Source organism: Typopeltis vanoorti, chromosome 26 (genome assembly GCF_054136105.1).
Source record: "Typopeltis vanoorti isolate ZY-2024b chromosome 26, IOZ_Tvanoo_1.0, whole genome shotgun sequence".
In the NCBI taxonomy this organism is placed as follows: domain Eukaryota; kingdom Metazoa; phylum Arthropoda; class Arachnida; order Uropygi; family Thelyphonidae; genus Typopeltis; species Typopeltis vanoorti.
This window is the reverse complement of record NC_143574.1, coordinates 26,726,970-26,749,905: the sequence shown is the minus strand read 5'-3', so window position 1 is coordinate 26,749,905 and position 22,936 is coordinate 26,726,970. Positions and strand designations below refer to the sequence as shown.

The following is a 22,936-nucleotide window of genomic DNA, read 5'->3' as shown; positions in this document are numbered from 1 at the left end:
TGCCTGCAAGATCTGTGCATCTGGAGGAGGAAAGCCAGTTGGTGTTGTAGATGGTAAAATTTCATAGGAGGACGATCTTTTGTTGGGCAAGTGGGACGGGAGAAAGTCAATTTTTAAGGAGAGGAAATTAAAGCGCTCAGAGTGGTTGGTGGCATTAGGTTAGTGACAGACAGCAAATGAATTTGACTGAGTGAGGAAGGGATATTTTCAACCAAAGAAGATCAAAGTTGGGCAATTCTAGGTTGGGTGCACTCTGGCAAGGTATATCAGAGCAGATGTATATGCAGAAGCCACCACTTGGTTCGAAGGGAGTTAAAGAGTGTGTAGTTTGGAAGGATGAGATGAATAGTGCTACAGGGAGGTGACATTTGAGTTTCTGCTAAGAAGAGTAGGTGGGATTTGGTAGACTGAAGATAGTAGTGAACATCATTAAGGTTGGAGTTGAGGCCACAAATATTGAAGTGGATACGCAAGGTTCTGTGAAGCATATATTTGACCGCAAGGGTCTTGTACATATCCTGTGCAGTGCCTGCATACTGGTCTGCGTGGTGGCTGCTAGTGGCATCACTTGATTTTTGCACTAATTTAGCTTGTTTTGTAGCCTATGATCCAGTTGTTTTCTCTATTTTGGTGTTTTTCTTCTAGTTGTTTTCGAAGGTGATGAATTTGTTCTCTCTGGGCAAATGTTAGTTCAGGTCAAGCACGGATGTACGGTTGGGTTCAAGTTTTCTTGAACTTATTGTTGATCGCTGTTCTCAATTTAGATGTGCTGGTCGGCATTTCACAAGTTAATTTTAGAAGGCATGGAAAGTTCGTCCCGTTCTTTTATTTATAGGTCCGAAACGATACCAATATTTTTGGAAATCGAAATTGCATTCTTCTGCTAATTTGATGAATAGTGTAGTTTATTTTAGAAAGATGTGCATTCTAAGAATGGCATTTAACTCAACATATTTCTCCTTGCAGGATCCATTTGATGAGCCAGTAGAAATTACACCCGTTCAAGAGAGGTGGGACAGAGATCGGCCACAAAGACCAGACAGTAGAGATTCTAGAACAAGTAGAGATTCCAACAAAGAGGAAAGGTAAACTTCAGCTTTTTGTGCTTGTCTTAAATTTTTGTTTAATTTAACTTTGGGTATAACATCACCTTATGCCAAGGAAGTCAGCAAAAACAGGTGATCACCTCATGATCACTCACCAACTGGTGGAAGATTTGACACCCCATTTATAATAACATCATCTGATGAGATGATCAAATCCAATACTCTTGATCTTCATGTACCCTTGGTTACATACTGCCTAATGCAATTGTCTTTCAAAAACTCCAAAAATTCATTCTTTGCCCCCAGATACAGGCTCTTGATCAGAGTTCTATATTATCATAATTAATGTTCCCATAATGATCACTTGTTCCTTATTAACTAGGCCAATTTGCCTATACATTTTCTTCCCATTACCCTCCAACTTACCAGGTCTATTGCAAAACCCAACTAAATATTTCATTAAATATTATAGCAATTTTGGTATACTTCAACTTTGTTTCTGAGTGCTTCTCCTCAGAGTGCATTAACTGATCAATCTATTGCACCCATTCTGAAAACTAAAAGTATCCTACTCAAGAAAATTATGGCAGGTGTAAAGAAAGATAGTCAAAAAGGAAGCAGTATCCTGTTAATTGGATTTCTTATTATAATATATTCACCATTTATTTACAATGAAGTTCTGTGTTAAATCAGATCAACCTTGATAATCTATTATTGCAGTTGCCCCGTGAGTTTAATGAAGACAACACTATGGGGTGGGGTCTGCATGAATGGAAGAGCAATAACATTGCATATATGCTTAATGATGACCTTTTCCTTCTTAATAATGGACTTGATACCTTCTTCCACGTGCCTGCCTGGTTTTATTTGCAATTCCAAAATCATCTCAGGATCTAATCTATCCAAAGCCGTGATGGAACCTAGACTTCAATGCAGAAAAAAGAAATTTTAGTCGGTAAATAATAATTGAAAGAGCATGTGGTATATCTTGCAGATACTTTACCACATCCGATCTCATAACTTTAGATGTGACCAAAAACACGTAATGTTAGTCATCGGTGAAAAACACTCGAGTTCACATCATCGATCAATTATGCAACCAGTGCATATAATAATATTTTTCATAAAGACGATAACTGAAGGCCATCAGATCGGTTTAAGTTTGATAAGTGTATAATGGCCTCACAGCTCTCCTTAAATAACTAGTCAATAAGAAATTACTTTTTATGTAAACGTTTAGTTTTCTTCCAAAAGACTGTTTAGTCAAGATGACCTGTTCTACTAGGCCAAAGTAAGACATACCACAGGATCAGAAGATCTGGAAAGCTGAATGGAGAAAGCTTATCTTTAAGCAAAGAAAGAAAGAAAACTTCCTGACAGGATGAAAGGGTACTGCAATATTAAGAAGTTTTAGAACTTTATCAATATGTTAAGAAATTCGTTTATCATATGTGTGTGTGATTCTTGTGATTTAGGCTTTCTTGATAAAGGATTCATTAAAGCAGTTTTTCATTCTACTAAATTCTTGAATGAATTATATTGATTTTTGAAACACAGTTTCAAAAATATCTACATTTCTGTACCGCACTGTAGGTTTAGGAGAAATGTCTTTAAGGAGATAATCTTCAAAATGTGCCATGTAGTAATTGGCAAGGAGAGATAGGACCACCAAATGCTGTTACTTCAAGGTCTTGGTATAATTTGCCTTGTACAGTGGAATAACCAGAGTGGATTAGTCTCAAAAGTTTGATAATATCAGGAGGAAAAATCTTCTTTATGTAAATTAATAGTATCTGTCATAGGAATGTTAGTCAAAAGAGACTATATCAAGATAAACAAAATATCTGATGGTTCTAAATGTTGATTATGAATGTTTGTTTTTAAAATATATGGAGATTTGGAAAGACCATATAATATAATTGTTCATCCTAACTGGTGATATTAATCCAATTTATTGACTTTGTTAATTTGGCTTGAACTTGGATCAGATGAGAGAGACATTAAGTAGAGAGAGAGAGAAGTAACGTAGCATTAAGGAAATCTAAAATATTCTCTCTTGTCTTGTATGACCACCACTTTGCTTTTGTCATCCTGATCTAATATTATTTTTTAAAGAATTAAGTGCTTTAAATTCTGATGGAGTTAGCTTACAAGGTTGTAGTTTAGCTTTGAAAAGAATCATGGCTAATTGAAAATGTACTTTTTCAGTCTCAAAAGGAACTGAACTTCAGCTCCTCTTTCTAGTAAGGTGGATAAAAAAAAAGTCCATAATAGGTAACCTAGCCAGAGAGAGAGAGAGAGAGATAGCATATTCGTGACTTGGCTAATGTGATCTCTTACTAAGTAAGAGGATGTCCTGATGAGAGACAGTGTAAGTTTGCTAAACTATGACAAACTCTTGGCACTCTTGTATGATTACTTAACTAATAAACCTTATTCATGAGAGAACTCTGCTGTACAGACAGGGTTTCTACATGGATTATTTCTGTATTGAACTTTTCAAGCCACTTCTGGGACATACTATAGTGCGCCCACCGTTTGTAGGTCTCTGCTTGGCGTCTTGCTAAGAATAGTCGATTCATGCTGAAGGGGAGAAAGAAGTGAAGGACGTACGAATTGGTCTCCAACACGCGAAATCACGTGCTTTATAGGTAAAATTTTCCAACTGTTATACAAGCAACATAGTTAACTACAATAATCATGAAAGAGAAGTTAATTTTCTGACCTGTAATAATAAACAACTCGTCCCACAGTACGGACTGATTACCCTATTATCGGAATCGATTCCCCTTTTTCTGATATGCGCAGAAGTGTTGAAGGATCTCAGGATCTCTAATCGGTGGGCGAACAATATCTGTATCAAGAATTGAATTATATTGCTAATCTTTTTTTTTTTTTCCTTTTTTTTTTTTTTTTTTTTCATAAAATAGATTTTCATAAGCTGAAGATCAGAAAAAAAATAAATAAATTATTCACTAAATGTTATTTAATGAATGCTAACTGAAGTGATAAAAAGCAATCTGATTTAAAAAATGCTCTTATGTACGAGATGCTACCCAGAAGTTTGAAATTTGATCGTGGAGGGAATTGCTCCAACTACTAATTTTTACATCACCTTCAAAGCATTCCCCTTGGGCATATGTGCAGCGAACCCAGGAATTTTTTCCATGATTCCATGTATTTCTGGAAGTCGGTTGTGGCTGTGTTAAGCAGCTCCTATGATTCTACCTAATCTTCTCAATTATGTCAAAAATGCTTGTGCCTTTTCTGCTGGAATTTCATCTTGGGGAACAGATAAAGACACGGGTGAGCTCAGCTGAATGAGATGGGGAGAGAGATACGGGGAATGGCTCATGTGTTTGTAAGACAGGTATTGTTGAATGAGTTATGGTGGAGAAATTTTCTTTTCCTACTCGTGTTTCCAAAATACCTGCAATATTTTGCTTGGTATAGGTTCCTCTGGTTTGTATAGTTATCAGATTTTAATTCATATGTTATTCACTCTATTTTTTTGTTTTCTATACATATCAGTGGTGATCCATACCTGTGCATCAATTTTCCCACAGGAAAACAATTCACTGTAATGTTTTTTTCATTGTTCATGAATTTAATGGTAAGATACTAACATCTTGTCACTTGTTGGCTTCACCCTTTGGTGCACAATTCCTTTATCATTTGAATTGGCAATTGGAACATTACCCCAAATGGGAACACAGGGGAATGATGCATTTGGTGCATGCCTCATTGTTTATTAAGAATTATTTACCTTAATATTCATGCATGATAGTATAAAATAGTGCTTGAATATTTCAGCGAGCATTGGATTGCATCCTAAGAAGTTTCTTTGCATTTTTATAATTCAAATCCTCTGTATATTTTAGCTTGATCCTAACTAATTATTTTTACAGGTTTAATAATTGAATTTCAATTATTTATTTTGCAGGCATAATGTTGAAAGGCAGGATAACCAAACTTCAGAACGAGAGCGTAAAACAGGAGTTGTAAGAGAAGAAAAAAAGGAAAGGCCCAGCAGTGTTGACTGGGGAGATTCATCATATCCTCTTGAAACTAAACGTATGTAACCATTATTGGATGGAACTGTACTGATCATTCAGTTGACATTAGGTTGTAGAGTTGTTGTTGCCACCACTGATTTCATTTAAAATTTTTTGCATTACAGAGGGAAAGTGTATTCTTTCTGTCAAATTATATATTTGAAAGAATAATCCGTTTCTTGACTGCAGCTTGTTAAATCTCTTTTTAAAACATTGTGTGGAACTTCATAGAAGTTTATTTAAACGGGGGGGGGGGATCTTTATTACTTTTAATGCTTTTCTGATAACAGTTTCTAACATTACTTCAGATGCAAACATTAGTAGCTGGGCCCATCTGGCCTTCTAAGGATTTATTTTATGTTGTATTTTAGAATATTCTCTAAATGTATATATTACTTCATAGCTGGGGTTTGCTGATTATTGTTTGCTACATTTTGACTTGAAATTACTGTCATAGGTCAGAACTTGGCAGGTGCTCTTGTTAAGAAATTAGTATTCAATCAACTTATCTGGAAAATACTTCCCATACATATTAGTGATGTCTTATATACTCTTATTTTTAATTTCTCTTCTAGGAGAAATCACATTATTTCAATAAATTACATTTGTTTTTTTCCTACGAACCATGTTATTTACTTGTTAGTTCACATGTTATTTACTTGTTTGTTAGTTAGGGTCCTTCAGCATATTCCCATGGTAACCAAAGGTTACTCCCTTCTAATTTAGGCTTTATATGTATCACTCAGACTTGGAATTCTCAATTTGTATAATATGTAGAAGCTGTCAGTAATGGACAACATATTATGCAATTTAGTCATGCATTTTTCGCTTCTCTGCAACAGGAATTATGTTTTTACTGATAAATGGCACATTATTCTTTTGCATATGCAAAATATATAGGGCAAGGGATATTGTTTATTTTGGTTTTTTTTGGGGGGGGGGTTACGAGGGGACTCAAATTTTATACATTCTTTTTCCATTGTGCACCTTATTTTCACAAAACTCTGGCATTAGCAAACCTGCATCATTTTTGTTTCTTTTAGTGTGTGGCATCATTGGAGACTGTCTACAGTCTACTCTTATTCTAGAAGCACAAGGAATAACATGGTGTAATTTTCTGCAATAAAATTCTTTTTGTATTAATATATGTAGCTTTTTCTAGGATCTTTTGATACTTCATTATTGTGTTATTCAGTGTCACTGTTGTGAGAGTTTTAGTTGTGGCAATCATTTATTGAACCTGAGAATGTTTTTCTTAGAAATTCTGGTATTTCTATATAGATTCCAGTTAATCAATTATGAAATAATAAATTACAATAAAAGATTTCAAACACATCACATTAAAAAAAGAAATCCTTAAATTATACTGTTATATTCAACATATACTAGCCAATTTAAATTAAGTTATAAATTCTATAAAAAAAATGGGGCGCTTTCTCTTCATTTCAAGACTCTCTGGGGTTTCTTCCTGTTAGTTCTGAGCTTTGCATCTTCATTTGTAGGTCATATTGGAATTAATGGAATTTTAATTAATTACAATGAAACATATTGAAATTACTTAAAAGTAAAATCCATTCTACTAGCAAAACAGTGCTAGTAGAATGGACTTTATTTTTAATTAAGCATTGTATATGCAAAGAGATGGATGATTACTTGATTAATGCTGTATTTGTTTTTGCTTACACGTTCAATTTATTTACTTTTATTGTTTGCAGGTCGTGAATGGCATACTCATCATCCGCCTCCTATTACCCAGAAGCAATTTGAAAGTATGGCCCCAACAAAAAAAAATTTTACTCCTTTAAGAAGATCTGTTTCTAGTGCCTCTGGTTCTTCATGTACATCTGAAAGAAAGTCTGACTCACCTAAAGATGATAATGTTAACAGAAAAGAATCAGATCCAGTAACAAAAAAAGATATCAAAGAGGATAAACCAGAAAAGGGAAAAATTGATGCTGAAATAAAAGAAACTGAGAAACAAATAGAAGAAAAAGGTGAAGAAGAAAGCACAGAAAAAACAAAAACTCAGGCTACTGAAAAAGAAGAAGAAAAGTCTGAGGAAAAGTTAGAAATTTCAGTCAAAGAAACTACACCACTGCTTCAGGATAAAGGGAAAGATGAAAATAAGGAGAGAAAAAAGTTACCTAAAAAAGATGAACATTCTGAGAGAGATAAAAAACGAGAAGGTGGGAGAGAACGTGGTTTGGGATCTCGTTCTAGAGGGGGTGGAAGTGTGAGTGGTGGCAGTGGTGGTGGAGGAAGTGGTGGCAATACCAGATTCGATTCATCAAGAGGAAGAGGGAGACCTGGTTATGGACAGGGTTTTAGAGGCAGAAGTAGAGAATATCGTAGATCCAGAGTAGAACGTGGTCCTCGTTTTGACCGACAGAAAGATAAAGAAAGAGATAAGGGTAAAGAGAAAGACACAAAAGAGAGACTTAGTGATGAGACTTCAGCTTCAGAAGCTGAAGATAGGAAATTAGGACATTTAAGGCAGAAAGATGAAGATAGTGAAGTTTCTGTAGATGAAGCAAGTGCTTCAACTACAGAAAGTGCACAGGCTGAAAAATACCAGTCTTCTGATATATTAGCAGATGATAAATTAAATTTAACTCTACAAAACTTAATTGCTAAAGATGATGATGACTCATTAAAATCAAAAGATGGCAAAAAAGAATTGCCAAAAAAGGAAAAGATCAGTAGTGATAATGAGAAATGTAGAGAAGAAAAGGGTTTTGCTCCTAGAGGTGAACCATCACGGCGAGGAAGGGGTGGAAGTACAGTGTCATTTCGTAGTTCAAGAGGCGGTCCTAGATATGGTCCTAGTAATTATGGTCCTCCACCTTCAAAAGCTGCTTTTGGATCAGGAAGACCAGTTAAATCAGATGAACCAAAAAACGATCAGATGTCTAAGGAAAACAATAATGAAGAATCCAAAGATACTGTACCAAGTGAATCCACAAATAATTCTGTGAGTGGTAAAGAATCATCCAATAAGTCTAGGTCTTTAGAAAGACCTCTACAAAGGCGAACTAATAGAAATTATGATCATATCCCTCCTCGTTTTCAGAAACGGCAGACCAGGCGTTTTGACACCTTTGATCCACCTGGAAGAAGTCGTGGTGCTTATCAGGGAAGTTTATCGGGAAACAAGACAAATCAGTTGCTAAAAGAGAACTTATCTGATGTAGCTAATGAAGAATGGGAAACTGCTTCTGAAAGTAGTGATGTTGCTGACAGGAGGGATAGGCGAGATGACACCAAAGACGAACCTAAAAAGAAAGAACAGAGAGACAAAGGATCATCCAAAAAGAGTTTCTCTAATCAGAGGCCATTTAATGAGAATCAGAGCCGTCGACAAGGTTCAGAACAACGTAGGCATGGAAATCCAGACAGAAATAGACAGAGGGATGGATTTAATAGGGATGGTCACAACAGAGAGGCTGGAAGAGGAAGGCCCAGAGATGATAAAAGATCTGTTATTTCAAATAGCACTTCTAGTGGTATAGGCCCCAGTGGAAACTCAAGACCAGCTAGTGGAGGTGGTGGTAGCAGTGTTGGCGGTGGTAGCAGCAACAGTGGTAGTGGACAGACTGGTGGTGGAATGGTTGGTAGGAACAGTGGAAGAGGTACTCATCCATCTGCAAAGTCTTCTCCTTTCCCTCCAAAAAATGAAAGTACTGCTACAGTTTATAGGATGGACGAAATCAAGTTACAAGATCCATCTAGTGTTCAGGCAGCACTTTCGGATCTTACAAATAAGTAAGTGTTTTACATTATTGCTGTTCCATAAAGTAAATACAAGCGTGTTTTGAAAAATAAAGTAACAGGTCATTGTTAATAGATTAGGTGGCCTGTGGTGAAGTCCTTGCATCACAGATTTACAATAGCATTCTTATTTGCAAGAGGCAGGACTGGAAATGTGCAGTGGAATTTCAGAACGATGTGGTAGAAGAAAGCAATGCTGTTTAGTGTTAGGTAACACCCTTGCTACTTTGTTTTGTCAGTATAGAGTACAAGAGTGCCTGTTTCATTGTTTTTGAAAACACCCTTATGTGCCTGCATATTATACAATATATTTAAGCACAGTATATTAATTTTTTAATTCAGTGACCAGTTTCTGTAATTTTTCTAGTTTTTCTTAATTGATGAGGGTAATATTTTAACATCAAATATAAAAATTGTGAAACTCCAGTTGGAGAGGTCATTTACTTTCATACTTACACATTTCAAATGTGAATGATGAATTGTTCTCTCATTACGGCATACTTAATATGATTGGCATTCTGAAAGTGATACCTATGCACACAATGTTTGGAACATAAACTGTGAAACATGTCTAGTCCTGATTTGTTCACTCATTCCTCCATTACAGTTTAGTATCAGTGGCATATAACACAGGGTCTTTTAGAAGTCTATTGGTGCATGTAGAACAGCATTCAGTGGTCAAATTTCTAAATCACAAAAACAAGTGCTATTGAAATACTGTGTCATTAAGCATGAAAACCAAGAGAGAGAGCATTGGCAAAGTTAATATATATATATTTCTTTCTAGACTTCATCAGGTGCATTACATAGAATTGAAAAAAATGAGAAATATACCAAATGAATCAGTTCTTGGAATGAGGATGTGGTCTCACAAATACCATACTGAAACAGAGGAATAAGTAACAGTGAGAAAAGCTGTAGCTGAGGTTAACATTAAGGTGAATAGGATTTAGTGCAATTTCTGTTTATTCCAAGATTTTTCTTTCAAGTTCATCATTGCATGATTTCAGGTCTATCCCAGTTTATTTACAGTTTAATCATAGTGTATTGTTCGTCATCAGGGTCGGGAGAATTAAGAACATGACTGCATAAAGTTGATGCTGTTCTACCACAGGTGATATCTTTGAGATGTTCTTTGATACGAAGCTCAATTGATTTCTCAGTTTGTCCATAATATGGGTACAAAGATGGTACATGTTCTATATATATTTATGATGACTCCCACACACACATGAAAGGTCCTGTAACACTGCAGTGCCATGTGTGGGCAAATGATCAAGGAGAAAGAGGTAGGTAACCTACTGATATGTTTCATAAAGAGTTGAAGATTGATGGGAAAAAAACGATATGGGGGAGACTCCTCCAAATAACAGGTGGGTTGGAATGAAGACAAGTGTGTTTGGAGTTGGACAGAATATGGGTGTTGGCCAGCATCTGCTCTTGTTGTTACGGGGTTAGAAGAAAATAGAGGAATGGCAGCAGCCAGTTTGGAAGAACAGTGCCCATGACAGTAAAAAAAGGAGCAGAGTGCCTATGGGAAAGTGACTGAAGGGAGTCTGTAAGGGAAGGGATGAACAGTCATCAAGAATTCTTAGGGTGGAGGTCTTTGGTGCATCACCCTAAATGTGGGAATGATATTCCAGGGTTGGTTGGATCTGAGACTTACAAAGTGTTATGAGTTGAGAGGAAGAGAAGTAATGTTTTGAACAGAAATGCACACTGAGCTTTTTAGAGGCTGAGGAGGCAATTTGTGCCAGGATACTTGAATGTAACTATCAATCCAAACAGTGAAACCCAATATTGAAAGGAAATTGGAACATTGTCAAAAGTAAGAGGGAGTGAGGAAGGATCTTATTTTGCAGGTAATAAGGTTGGCCTCAGTTTTTATAGCACTGAACTTGAATAAGTTATCTTCACCCCATTTGATGATGTTGAGGAGATCTGTGTTTAAGCCATTGGTCATGCAAGATCTTGAGGTTATCATTTGAGTTACAGGGTTTATCGAATGAGGAAGAGGAATGAAAAGTACTGTCGTTGGCAAAGGAGCAGAGTGCCTATGGGAAAGGCACTCTGCTCCTTTCCCATAGGCACTTTGAAGTTGGAGAGAAAATATTGATGGAATGGAAGAAGAGTATGAGTGAGAGTACAGAACATTGATGTACTCCAGCATTGAGAAATCTGATGAAGAGGCCATCCACCATGTCATGTAATATATAATCAGTGAGGGAGCTTGACAATTGAATCATGGTGCAGGAAGGAGGCCACGAGTTAGTAGCATGTTCAGGTGCTTCGATTCCAGACATGATTTGAAAGCCTTTGAAATATTTAGAGTGATAACATGGGATTCTCCAAATCCATGGCGGAAACCCATAGGTTTGTTCAAATCTTTCAATAGCATGTGTCTGAATGTGGGTGAGATTAGTTGGGAAGTCTGCTGGAGAAAGAGAATGGCAGAATCCATATCGGTGACCACTAATTAACTGATGCACTTCCAGGTAGTGAAGAAGCTGGTTGGTGATAATCTTCTCCATCACTTTTAAAAGTACCGACATGAGAGAGCATTAGTTAGATAGCTGACTTTTGTCTTCCTTTTTGGGTACAGGCTGGATGAAGGCTTACTTCCATGCTATTGGGTAGATACCCGTAGCATGTGATTGCTTATATAGGCAATACACGGTGGGTGTTATTTCCGGAACACGAGTTTTGGGCAAAACTCTAGGGACACGCAGGTCTTGGGAGCCTTATTAGTATCAAGATTAATGATGCAAGAGTGGTGGAAACAGAAAAGGGCAGAAGTTATGTCCAACAGCCTTAGCAAGGGACCAGAAGGATCAACTACTAGTCGAGCAGGAGACAAGTTTATTGTATTCCATTATGAAGAAGTCTATTTGGACTTTTTTTTTTTTTTTACTGTTGTGTAAGCTGAATTAAAAGTTAAAGAGTTTTTAATTTAAATCACTGAACATATGCTGCATTTTTATTACGGACTGCAGAAGTTTTTTTTTTAGAACCAGGGTTTGGATATGGGTCTGGATTTGCAGTGCACAGGGATGGGTTGAAGGCTCCTCTCATTCTAGTGAGAATTATTTTAGTTATTAGTACCGTGCAGATGTTTGGATTGGGAGAATGAAAGTAATAATCTAACGGTGGAAATGGAAAATCGGCATGAAAATTCCAGAGACCATTCCAGTTGGCACAATCGTAGTGCTATGGGGTGTGAAGCTGGAAGGAGGAAGAACGTTAGAAAAGGAGACTTGAATAAGATTGTGGTCAATGTGATATGAGTGACAGATTAGAAAGTGGGTAGCCAAACACCATAACTCATTTTCATAAGCATAAGGCTGAGCAGTTGGAAAAATTTAGCGAATAAGATGGCTCCTATGATTGGAATTTAACCTTATATTAGCACATTGCTCAAATGTTACAGAATTTGGCTACACTAAAGCATGACTGATTTGTGCTGCATCAGTTGACTAGCAGTATGAAGCAGAGGTCACTGGTATCTTGTCACTAAGGAAGGTAATGCTTTCCTTAAGTTGTTACTAAGGGCAGCAGTTCAATCTTTCATCATGACCCAAAATATAAATTTAGTGAATGTCATCTTACATCTCCAAGTCAGAATCATTAATACTCAATTTTCTGCCAGAAATTGCATGTCGGCTGTTTTGCAGAAAAGCATTGGTGTCGCTCACTTAGGACTGTATGGTAAAAGGGGCACACTCCATAGCATTTCATATTTTAAAAATTTGTTTCCTTAATTCCATAAATGGGTGTAAAGATATAATTTTGCCAATGTTTTTGTGATAATGAGAACCATTTAAGGTTGTAGAGGCAATACTGCTTTTTAATCTATTCCATGTTATAAATTAAAAATCATCTCTTCAGTTTTAAAGTGTTGAAAGTTGAAAATAAACAGTCTTTTAAGAAACTGGATCATGTAATGTTTTCCTTATTACAACAGTATGGTCTGAATTGTATAGTTATCAGGCTCAACATGGAAAATATCAAAAGAAAAATAGAAACCTTGTTAATCTATCAAGGTTTATTAATATTCATTTTTTTCTCAAGAATTGATAAAAGCTTATTTCCATTTACCATCTTTTTTTGTATGCATTATTTTGATTGGAAGTTATATTTTTGAAATGTGCACACACAAAAAGTGATTTATGCATAACCTACACATCACTATTTGGCAGTTAGTGCTTTTCTGGCCTCTTCAGAAGATTGTTATAATAATACTGAAAACAACAGCAAGCATACTGGTTATCTGTTCATGATTACTTTAATAAACTGTCATTGCAAGTGGAATAGATATGCTATCTTGCTCTTCCATGGTCTGCTATGGAAGTATTTGTTGTCAGACCATAGTTATGTACTGTACTAGACATGCTCTCCAGTGAAAATTTCCATTTATTGGCATGTTAACCAATGGTTTTTCCATGGCAGCTGCTAATTTTGTTTACACCCAACTATACCCAATTAATGGGGAAACCTTTAGGGACCAGTTTTAAGTTGTTCAGTTTGAAAATGCCTTGTGCTCCTTTCAACACACTTTGCAATTGGATTACAGTGCTACAAGCATACATTAATTTGCATAGCACCCATTATGTTGTATAGATTTTCATGACCAGGGTGTTTAATAGTAAACTGCATTTATTGTAGTTGGTTTAGTTTGGATTTCTGCTTATGTGCTTGAAGCAACAGCAGTATGTAGCAATCAAACCACTCCTGCCTTTTGTGGGGTGTGGGGGGGGGGGGAGAGTCTTGATATGAAGTGACTAGTACATAAGTTCCTTTGTGTTCACTATACGAGGGTGGTCTCAAAGTTCTTGGCCTCGACCATAGATGGCAACATTATCGGCAAGATTTTTTTTTCCCCCAAGTTGGTACATCTGTCATAAGCATCCATGTGAAATTGCAAGTCATTCTATCAAGTAGTTTGCTTTATATGCGGTCTTAAGCAAAAGTGTTGTCCGTATTCCTTGAAATGGATAAAATTGAGTAACGTGCGGTTATAAAATTCTTTGTAAAAGAAGGTTTAACACCAAAAGAAATTCATTCGAACTTCATAAAAGTTTATGGGCACTCTTCTCCTTTGTCTTCGACAATTAAGAAATGGGCTTCAGAGTTTAACACGTTCTCTGCCAACTACGAGTATACTTGTAGTTGGTATATGAACCTCACATGCCAACTACGAACATACTCGTATGTCGATTGCTGACCTCCTATGCCAAGTAAGAGTTAACCTGTAGTATAAGCACGTTAATTTGGACTCTTGGCTTGTGAATAAAATGGAGAGCACATCTGGGGATAGAAGGAAAGTAATTTCAGCAAAAGTATAGTATATTATAAAAGGTATTGTTGCGTAAACTATGTATTTATTAGTGCAAATAAAACAATTTTTTGAAGTTTTTTTTTCAACACACACACACACAATATATATCATCATCTGAGTCATCGCTAGAGTCGTCTGTAGGATTATAATCATCTTCGGAATATGAACCAAAAAGATGAATAATTAGCATAAGCTTCTAATTCTTCATCAGTAAGCTTTCTTTTACTGGCCATAGCGTAATTGAAGGTTTTTATTTAGATAATTTTAAATAATTGTAAGACTAGATGCAATACACCTTACTGCACTGACTCTGAACTCAAGTTACACAGCTGTCAATGCATGTAAGATATAGGTGGGGATGATGCGAGATTACTCGTAGTTGGTGTATGAAACAAAATTCTGTCTGATAAGCCAGTTACAAGATAACTCGTACTGACCTTGTAGAAGTGGAAGTGCTTGGCATGCAGTAAAAAGCTATGCCCGAGGAGCATGGCAGCAAACGTGTTAAATGTGGCCATATCAGCCTTGAATATGATCCACGTGAAGGACATCCCAAAAGTGTAACAACACCAGAAATCATTGATCGGGTGCACGATATGGTATTGGATGATGGAGAGTCAAAGTGTCTAAAATTGCTGAGACTATACACATTTCAAAAGAACGTGTGGAATATTTTTTTCTTGAAGAATTGCAAATGAAGAGGCTTTGCACAAGATGGGTGCCGCTTGCTCACAACAGATCAAAAATGCACTCGCATGAAAATCTCTGAACAGTGCTTGGAGCGTTTTAACAAGAATAAAACTGATTTTGTACATAGAGTTATTACTATGAATGAGACTTGGATTCGCCATTATGCACTAGAATCCAAACAGCTGCAAAACAATGGACAGAAGCCAGTTGTTCAGCATCAAAGAAGACTAAAGTCTGTTCAATCAGTAGGAAAGGCCATAGCATTATTGTTTTTGGGATGTTAAAGGTATTTTGTTTATTAATTATCTTGAAAAGGGTAAAACAATAACTAGGAAATATTATTCTGATCTTTGAACCAGACTAGATGAAAAAAATCATCTTTCATCAGTACAATGCACCTGCCCACAAAGGTGTTGGGAAATTAAGTGTTGGCAATGGGAAAATTAAGGGATGTGCACTATAAATTGTTGGAACATCCACCCTATTTCCAAGATTTGGCTCCCTCTGACTTCTGTCTCTTCCCAAAACTGAAACTCTTCCTCACCGGTGAGCTTTTTTCTTCAAATCAAGAGGTGATTGCAGCTGTAGAAGGGTATTTTACAGAATTTACTGAGAGCCACTACAGGGACGGGATAATGGTGCTGGAGCATCACTGGAATAAATGTATTAGTCTTAAGGGAGATTATGAAGGAAAAAAAAAAATAATTTTGAAATTATAAATTCTTTTTTTTTTTTTCATTGTTAGGCTGAAAACTTTTCAGTCCACCCTCGGTGGTCAAGATTGGCTACTGTCTATAGGTTGGTTAATCACAACATCTTGAAAATTTACACCTATCATTTCAATATAACTGGTGAACTTTATTTTGGAGTATCACTGGTTTAGTAATATGGGAAATCTTTCTAATTTTTTTGTTTTGTTTCTATATTATTTTAATATCATTGTTGTAAATGCCATCAGCACACACATAACATTCAGTGTACTGGAGATCTAGTTGCTAAGCTGTAGTTCTCTTCTTCAGCATCATTCCACTCGAGTAGGGTTTGCCGTAGCAGATCAACACTCAATTCTTGCCAAGGCTATTTCCTGCTCTAGTCTGAGGTTCATTTTTAAGCTTTCTAGCAATCATTGTTTAAGCCTCCCCTTATTTCTTTTGCCTGGTGACTCCTTCCCATATAGCTTTTATCCCATTGCATAACATGACCAAACCACCCAGCCTTGATTATCTAATCTTTCCAGATTCATGAGTTGCTTTCATTGTTCCCCTGATCAGTGAACCTTTGATCTCATTCAATCTTGTTATGCCACTTACAAGTCTCAGCATTCTCATTTCAGCCATGTCCATTCTTCCATCTCCTGGTTATCTGCCAGGTCTCATACATCAGTGCAAGTCTTATTTTGTAGATCTTTTTAACTTGCTAGACGCTCTTTATCACACAACATACCTGAAACCTTTTTCTAGTTTATCCACCCTGAATAGCTCCTATTGAGTTCCGAGTGCAGATATTCGTTACTTTGAATACATTAACCTAAACATTCGTGGCATGCCTGTTCCCTGTAATGTTATACTTCCTGCTCCTTCATTCAACACATGTACTCTGTCTTATTTCTAATAGATCTCAAACCACTGTCTTCCAAAGCTTTCTTCCCTGTTTGTATCTTTCTTCTGCTTCATAGAGAATGGTATCATCCTGGCTTGTAATATCTTATTTTCCCACTCCTTTTGTCTGGCTATCCTGAGGGCTCTTTTGGCACCTTCATTATTCAGACTTTCATACAGGTGAACATGCACATCAGGCTTTAGATCTTGGTACTGTTCTCTATGCCTTTTTCTTTGCTTGTCTATATTCTATTTTGCTATTCTTGTTGCCTACTCTGTCCCACTTCTGCTTGGCCATTTTCTTTTCCCTTATAAACCTTTGTACCTTCTTTGTTCCACACATTTCCTGTTATCTGGCCCAGCACCTTTTTCTCACTATTACTGATGTTTTATTTTCCCATCTTCCATCTCCCATTTCTTGTACCTCCTTGATGAACTCTTCTCTAAGATAATTTTCTATCGGCTTCAACCATGAGCTCATTATCTTGCTTCTTCTATCCATTTTATTTCCACTTGGTAGAGTAGAAGCCTGTGCTGTTCTGCCACTGCATCTTCTGGTATTACTTCACAATCATTTACCCCCTTCGTGTATTCTCCTCTACAGAGTATATAGTCCACATGGGAGTTCCCCCTCCCCCCACTGCTGAATGTGTACCTGTGGTTTGCTGTAGGTTCAATGTAGCAAGATTTCCATTTTGCTTTGTTCATTTCACCGCTTCCATATTTTCCTTGCATTGTCTCCCTATCTTCATTACTTTCACCAACATGGCTATTAAAGTCACCACATTACACAACAAAGATCCTTACTTTGTAATCTGCTTATTATATATTCTAGATCTCTCCAAAAATTTCCTTTTCACCTTCTTCACAGCCATCATGAAGTGCACATATGCTCGCTAAAATCAGAATTTCACCACCATGGTCTATATTCACTTCTATTATTCTGATATTCCACCCACTTCTAACATTTTAAGTTCCTCATTGAGCACAATTTCCACTCCATTTCTCTGTCTGTTCATGCCACAATAATTTGTATCCTTCTCCAATCGCTTGTGCTGTTTTTCCTTTCCATTTGGTTCTTGTACACACAGGATCGCCAGCCTTCTCTACTACATCAAGTCTATAACCTCTTGACTCCTTCCATTGAGGGGGGAACCCACATTCAGGGTTCATATTCTGATGTGTGAAGTCTTGACATGGTAGCCAGGTCAGTTGAAATTTTAATGAAATTGGTGTTGTATCCATATGAGTTCTTAACAATATAGCTAAGTGTTTAGTTATGATTCACCTTTGTAGGCATTCATATATTTAACAAATTTGAGCATATTGCATGTTAAAGTGCAAATATCAGGACTCCATCTTTGAATGAAATGATAAAGAAACTTTTAAGAATGGGGGAGGGGGTCATGAAGGAAGGTGACAAAAGAAATGACACTCGTCACTGCTGACTGCAATTAAAAAAAAAGTATAAGAATTGTTATTCTCAATTTGGATGCCAGTGATATTCATCAAGATATGAGCATTTGGAATAAGACATTAAGTAAAAGATTGCAGTTGCCATCCATCATTGACAGTATGTTGTTTACCTGCATGCTGCCCCAAATATTTAATAAATCTCTTGAGAATCCATATAGGTAGGATACCATTCTTGGAAATATTTTAACAGACCTAGCCTACAATCTTCAGTTTCTTTATATATCCTTGAGATGGATTTACAGGATACTGAGAATACTTCATCATTAACTTTACATTATTACTAATCTCCTGTCAGCAGTTTTCCTCCAAATAATTTCAACACTTGTCAGTACTCCAATATTGCCAGATATTATATTTTTGTCTTTTTGCACACTTTTGCTACCTTGATCTTGGTCTTTTCTTGCCATATTTACATATTTCCCTCAGATTTTTATTTCATCATCATTAAATTCCTGACATGCACCCTCAAGGGGCATACAGGATTACTAACTTCCTATCTACAATTTTCCTCCAAACTAATTTTAACCCAGCTCTCAGATCCATAAGTTAAAATTAGTTTGAACACTGTCTTGTATACAGCTAATTTAGTGTTTGACTAATTTCTCTCTTATTCCATATAAATTTATTCCATTGCCTTCCAATTCCTCCCATACCAGCTTTATTGATTCTGTTGTCTATTTCCATATTTAATTTACCATCTTCACTAAAAATAGGTAGCTGAAATGTTTAACTTGTTCTATAGGTTCTCCATTAACAATGCAGTTGATATTTTTAATGCTTTAACTATTTTCACTGTCTTTGCTTGTTATTGCTGACCTTCATAGCAAATCTATTATAACAGTTATTCAATTTAGTTATGGAATCTTACAAACTTCTAGCAGATCTATTTAGAAGTATAACATTGTCTGCATAAAACAAAGAGCTGAGATTAATCTCCAATTTTGATATTGGGTTTAATACCACTTTCCTTCATAATGCTATCCAGATAGATAATGAATAACAGAGTGGATAATGTACATCCTTGTCTGACACCAGATTTAACATTAAATCATCTTCCTGTACTTCCTTCAATTCTAACTGCTGACTTACAACTCAAATAGACAAAGTATTGCTTGATATAATGCTCAATTGACATCACATAACTAACATTTTAAATAGCTTTTCTCTTGGCACCTTGTCATATACCTTTTTGCAGATCTACAGAACTTAAATACAGATCTTTGTTATATTTTCACAATTTCTCAACTATTTGTCGTAAAGTGAAAATCTGATCCTGACAACCATCCAGCTTGTTTTTCACCAAGCTTCCCTTCCACAATTCTTCTTGACCGTTTCTCAAGTATACTTGCATAAATCTTTCTGGGAACACTCAGTAGGAAAATAATCCTATATTTCTTACATTCAGTTTTATTTCCCTTTTTCTATATATGGGCACTATCAGAGTTCTACTCTGGAGTTCCTCCCTCTATGCTGGCCTTCTGAACTATGCGGTGTAGCCACTGCAAGATTTTCATACCTCCATACTTGAGCATTCCTGGTTGAATATAATCTACTCCTGCCTTTTTACATTTTAGGCTTTTGATAACTTTTTTTTACTTCAACCATAGATATGTATTCCTGATTGCATGCCCCTGTTGAGGTTTTTTTTTTTTTAACCACTGTGCTGTCTATTTTACAATTTTACATTTTCTCTAAAATGAACATTTTTCATTTTATTAGATTGTTTCATTTTACAATTTTTCGAAGTAATCAGGGATATCTTTTTCTCCAGTTTTGTGTCACCTTTATCATCTCTAATTCCTTTTACAGCCCTCCATTTCTGAGTTTTTTCAACAGCTTCCAGAATATCTTGCCACCTTCCTGATATTTGTTTTCTATTTATATTATATTTTCCTATTTACTTTTATTTAGCTAGTTTTCCATAGTGTTTAGATTTCTTACATTTGTCTCTATATTCTAAGCGCACAAGCTGACTTATTCACTAGGAACTTTTATATGCTTTCTTCTTTTCCTTCACTGCCTCTTTAACTTCCCATGTCCACGATGAAGTTCTGATTTTTCTATCCTTGCAGACAACCTTACCACAAAACTCTCTGGCTGAATCAATGTGTTCTTCAGGATTTGCCACTGAATTTCTAAGGTTTGGCTCCTGTTCTCAAACTCTAGTTTTTTTCTTGAATAATGTTTGTGTATTTTAGTCTACAGCAGCGTTTCCCAATCCCAAATGGTGGGTCACCTAAAAAAAAAAACTCTCGAAAACCTAGATATTTCGTTTTTGGGTTTTCTTTTTTTCACAATACTCTAAAATGCAAATAAATAGCATTTAATCTGGACTAATGAATAAATAATTTAATTAATAGAGACGAAAAACCTTCTGCATCGCCATTTCAGTCTCTTTGTTCGTTGTAAAGTAGCTCAACTAATGGTGAGGCTGTGCGGTAGCAACTGTGCCACCAACACGGCTTTTCAACACTGGTTTTTCTGAAAATTCACACCATAATTTTCAAAAATCCAGCACCATTAAGACTTCAGTACATCAAGCACACTCTTTTATCTCGCTTGCCATTACCCATTTAACGATGAATAAATGGATAATAAAGCAACAAACAAACAATGTGGCGATTACAAACTCTTCGATTAGCATCATTGAACAATTGAGTGATGATCAGCCGGCCACGAGTTCTGAGAACAGCACTAACAAACGGCCGTACGTGTCGTTTACTATTACAGAAAAGGTATTCCGGACCCAATAGTATTCTGAGGATTACATACAATTCGGTTTCATCAAGAGTGCTGATGACAAACCATTGTGTTATTTGTTGTGCGGCACTTTCAAACGAATCCATGGAATTGAAACATCCGAACTACAGCAATAAGACAATAGATTTACAGTAGAATTAAAAAAAAGAGTATAATATGAGTTCCATGCCAGATGATATTTCAATTGTTATCAAGGAACATATGCTAGGACTGTAGGCAAGTCTGAAGGAATATTTCCTCCCAATCAACAGCAACAAAGCATGGATAAGGAACCCTTTTACAGTGAATGCAGAATCTGAGACAGAATTGCCAGATTCAGATATTGAATCTATAATTGAACTGTGGTGTGATATGGCACTCAAAGATATCTTCAACACAATACCACTGATGGATTTTTGGCTACCTTGCCATCAGGAGTAGTATCCAGTTTTAGCAGAAAAAGCGATAAAATTTCTAATGCCTTTTGTCACAACATATAAGTGTGAAAACCATCAATAAACAACTATACTGCCGTCTTCAAAACACAGAGACACAGGACAGCCCCAAGGGTTATCTCTTTACCTTACATCAGCTCGCTCTCCCGGAAACTAAGAATTTTGAAAACATTTTATATAAAAACGTGCTTTTCCACTCTTCCTAAACTCAGGTCAATTCTAAGCCAACCAAAACAGGCTCACAACCATCTTCAGTTTCCAGGTGTATATAAAATCATGCGACTGTGGGAAGTCATATTATGGCCAAACTGAGAAGTCCATCCTCCTGCATCTCGAAGAACATCAGAGAGATATTGCTTATAGAAGAACCAGAGCTAGAGCACTCTTAAGCCATGTCCTGTTCTCAGGGAACACAAATAATGAAGACCACCAACACGAAATAGATTGGAATACAACATCAAACATTCATATATGCCATGATGAAGTAGAACACCGCATAGTTGAATCCAGAGAAATTATCCTAGACTCTTCTCACATAAACAGTAACTTTAGTTATAGTTTGGCAGACCCACATAGTTCTGCTATCAGATACTGGTGCACTCGTGAAGTCGCACGCTCGCATATGCCTAACAATAGAACTTTAGCCCAGACTGTAGCTTCAGTTCATAGTCTTATCATAGTGTACAATGTTTCTTTACTGTGTTTGTTTTTAATGTTCTCTTGCCTGAAGAAGTCGGCATTCCGACGAAATGTTGTGTGTTAGATTAAATTAATTTGTTTTTCTAAATCTTGGCATTTAGTCAGTAAATAATATGAACATATCTACATACGAAGTCAATATAGCTGAGAATCATATATATGTATATATTTGTTGTTGTTGTTGTTTTAACTTATTTTTACATAGTTGGAAAACCCTGCTCTAGAGACCAAATGTGGAACTTTTTGAGCCACTTTAAGCCTCTAATAACCGAGACGGTGATCTCAAACTGAAGGCAATTACAAACATCCATATCCATGACAGGATTCAAACCTATAATAAGTATAATTTGCATTACTGAGATTGAGGACTAAAATATGAGATTATGGTAAATAACTTTATAATATTATATTTGCATAATATAGTAATCAGAGAAAGGAAAAAGTAGCTATAGCACTCAAAACTTTGCATACTACAATACATCCTGCCATTCAAAAATCAGGAATCTTTCCCACAAGTAATTATTATAAATATATAAGATATCATTCCCTTCAGCTTTTACGTTACTTTTATTCTCAGTTTTTTATTGTACTCTTAACTCCATTTTATAGGTTTTTCAATAGCATCCAGAACATGATGGCTGCTCAGTTACTTGCTAGGAACATTAGACAACTTTTTTTCTTTTTCAGGATTGCGATTCGCTTCTTAAGCCCCAATGAAGGTACACTTATTGTCCTTGAAAACATCTTCTCTAAATGTTTTTATTTTTTTTTGGGCAAATCAATTTTTTTTTTTGTATTCTTCCAGGTTGGTCTCCAGTGTTTATTCCTATCCCCATTGCAAATAATATTTACAGGGTGCAATGCACCCCTAAAAGAACACAACTGATTCTTGTAGTGTTAAATGTGTTTCTTGTTTGAATGCATTATTTGTAACCCTAATAATAAATGGTGATTTCATTTCCTATTTCAAATCACCTGTTATGCTGAACCAGTGAAATGTTACTATCAATGATAACATAGTCATTGCTTATTTCTTGTACATCCTTCCATGTGAATTTGTTTAAACCTGAACAGA

The 22,936-nt window shown here is 36.1% G+C and overlaps 1 protein-coding gene across 4 annotated transcripts in view; it reads left to right on the top strand.

Annotated features, from left to right (window-relative positions):
• Positions 1-22,936, top strand: part of LOC150092429 (uncharacterized) — a 366,960-nt gene that overhangs the window by 244,567 nt on the left and 99,457 nt on the right. For all 4 annotated transcript variants that reach the window (XM_090415095.1, XM_090415093.1, XM_090415094.1 and 1 more), the window contains 3 exons: positions 967-1,085; positions 4,990-5,120; positions 6,817-8,863. In XM_090415095.1, the coding sequence (XP_090271221.1) occupies positions 967-1,085; positions 4,990-5,120; positions 6,817-8,863 (2,297 nt within the window). The remainder of the gene's footprint in view (positions 1-966; positions 1,086-4,989; positions 5,121-6,816; positions 8,864-22,936) is intronic.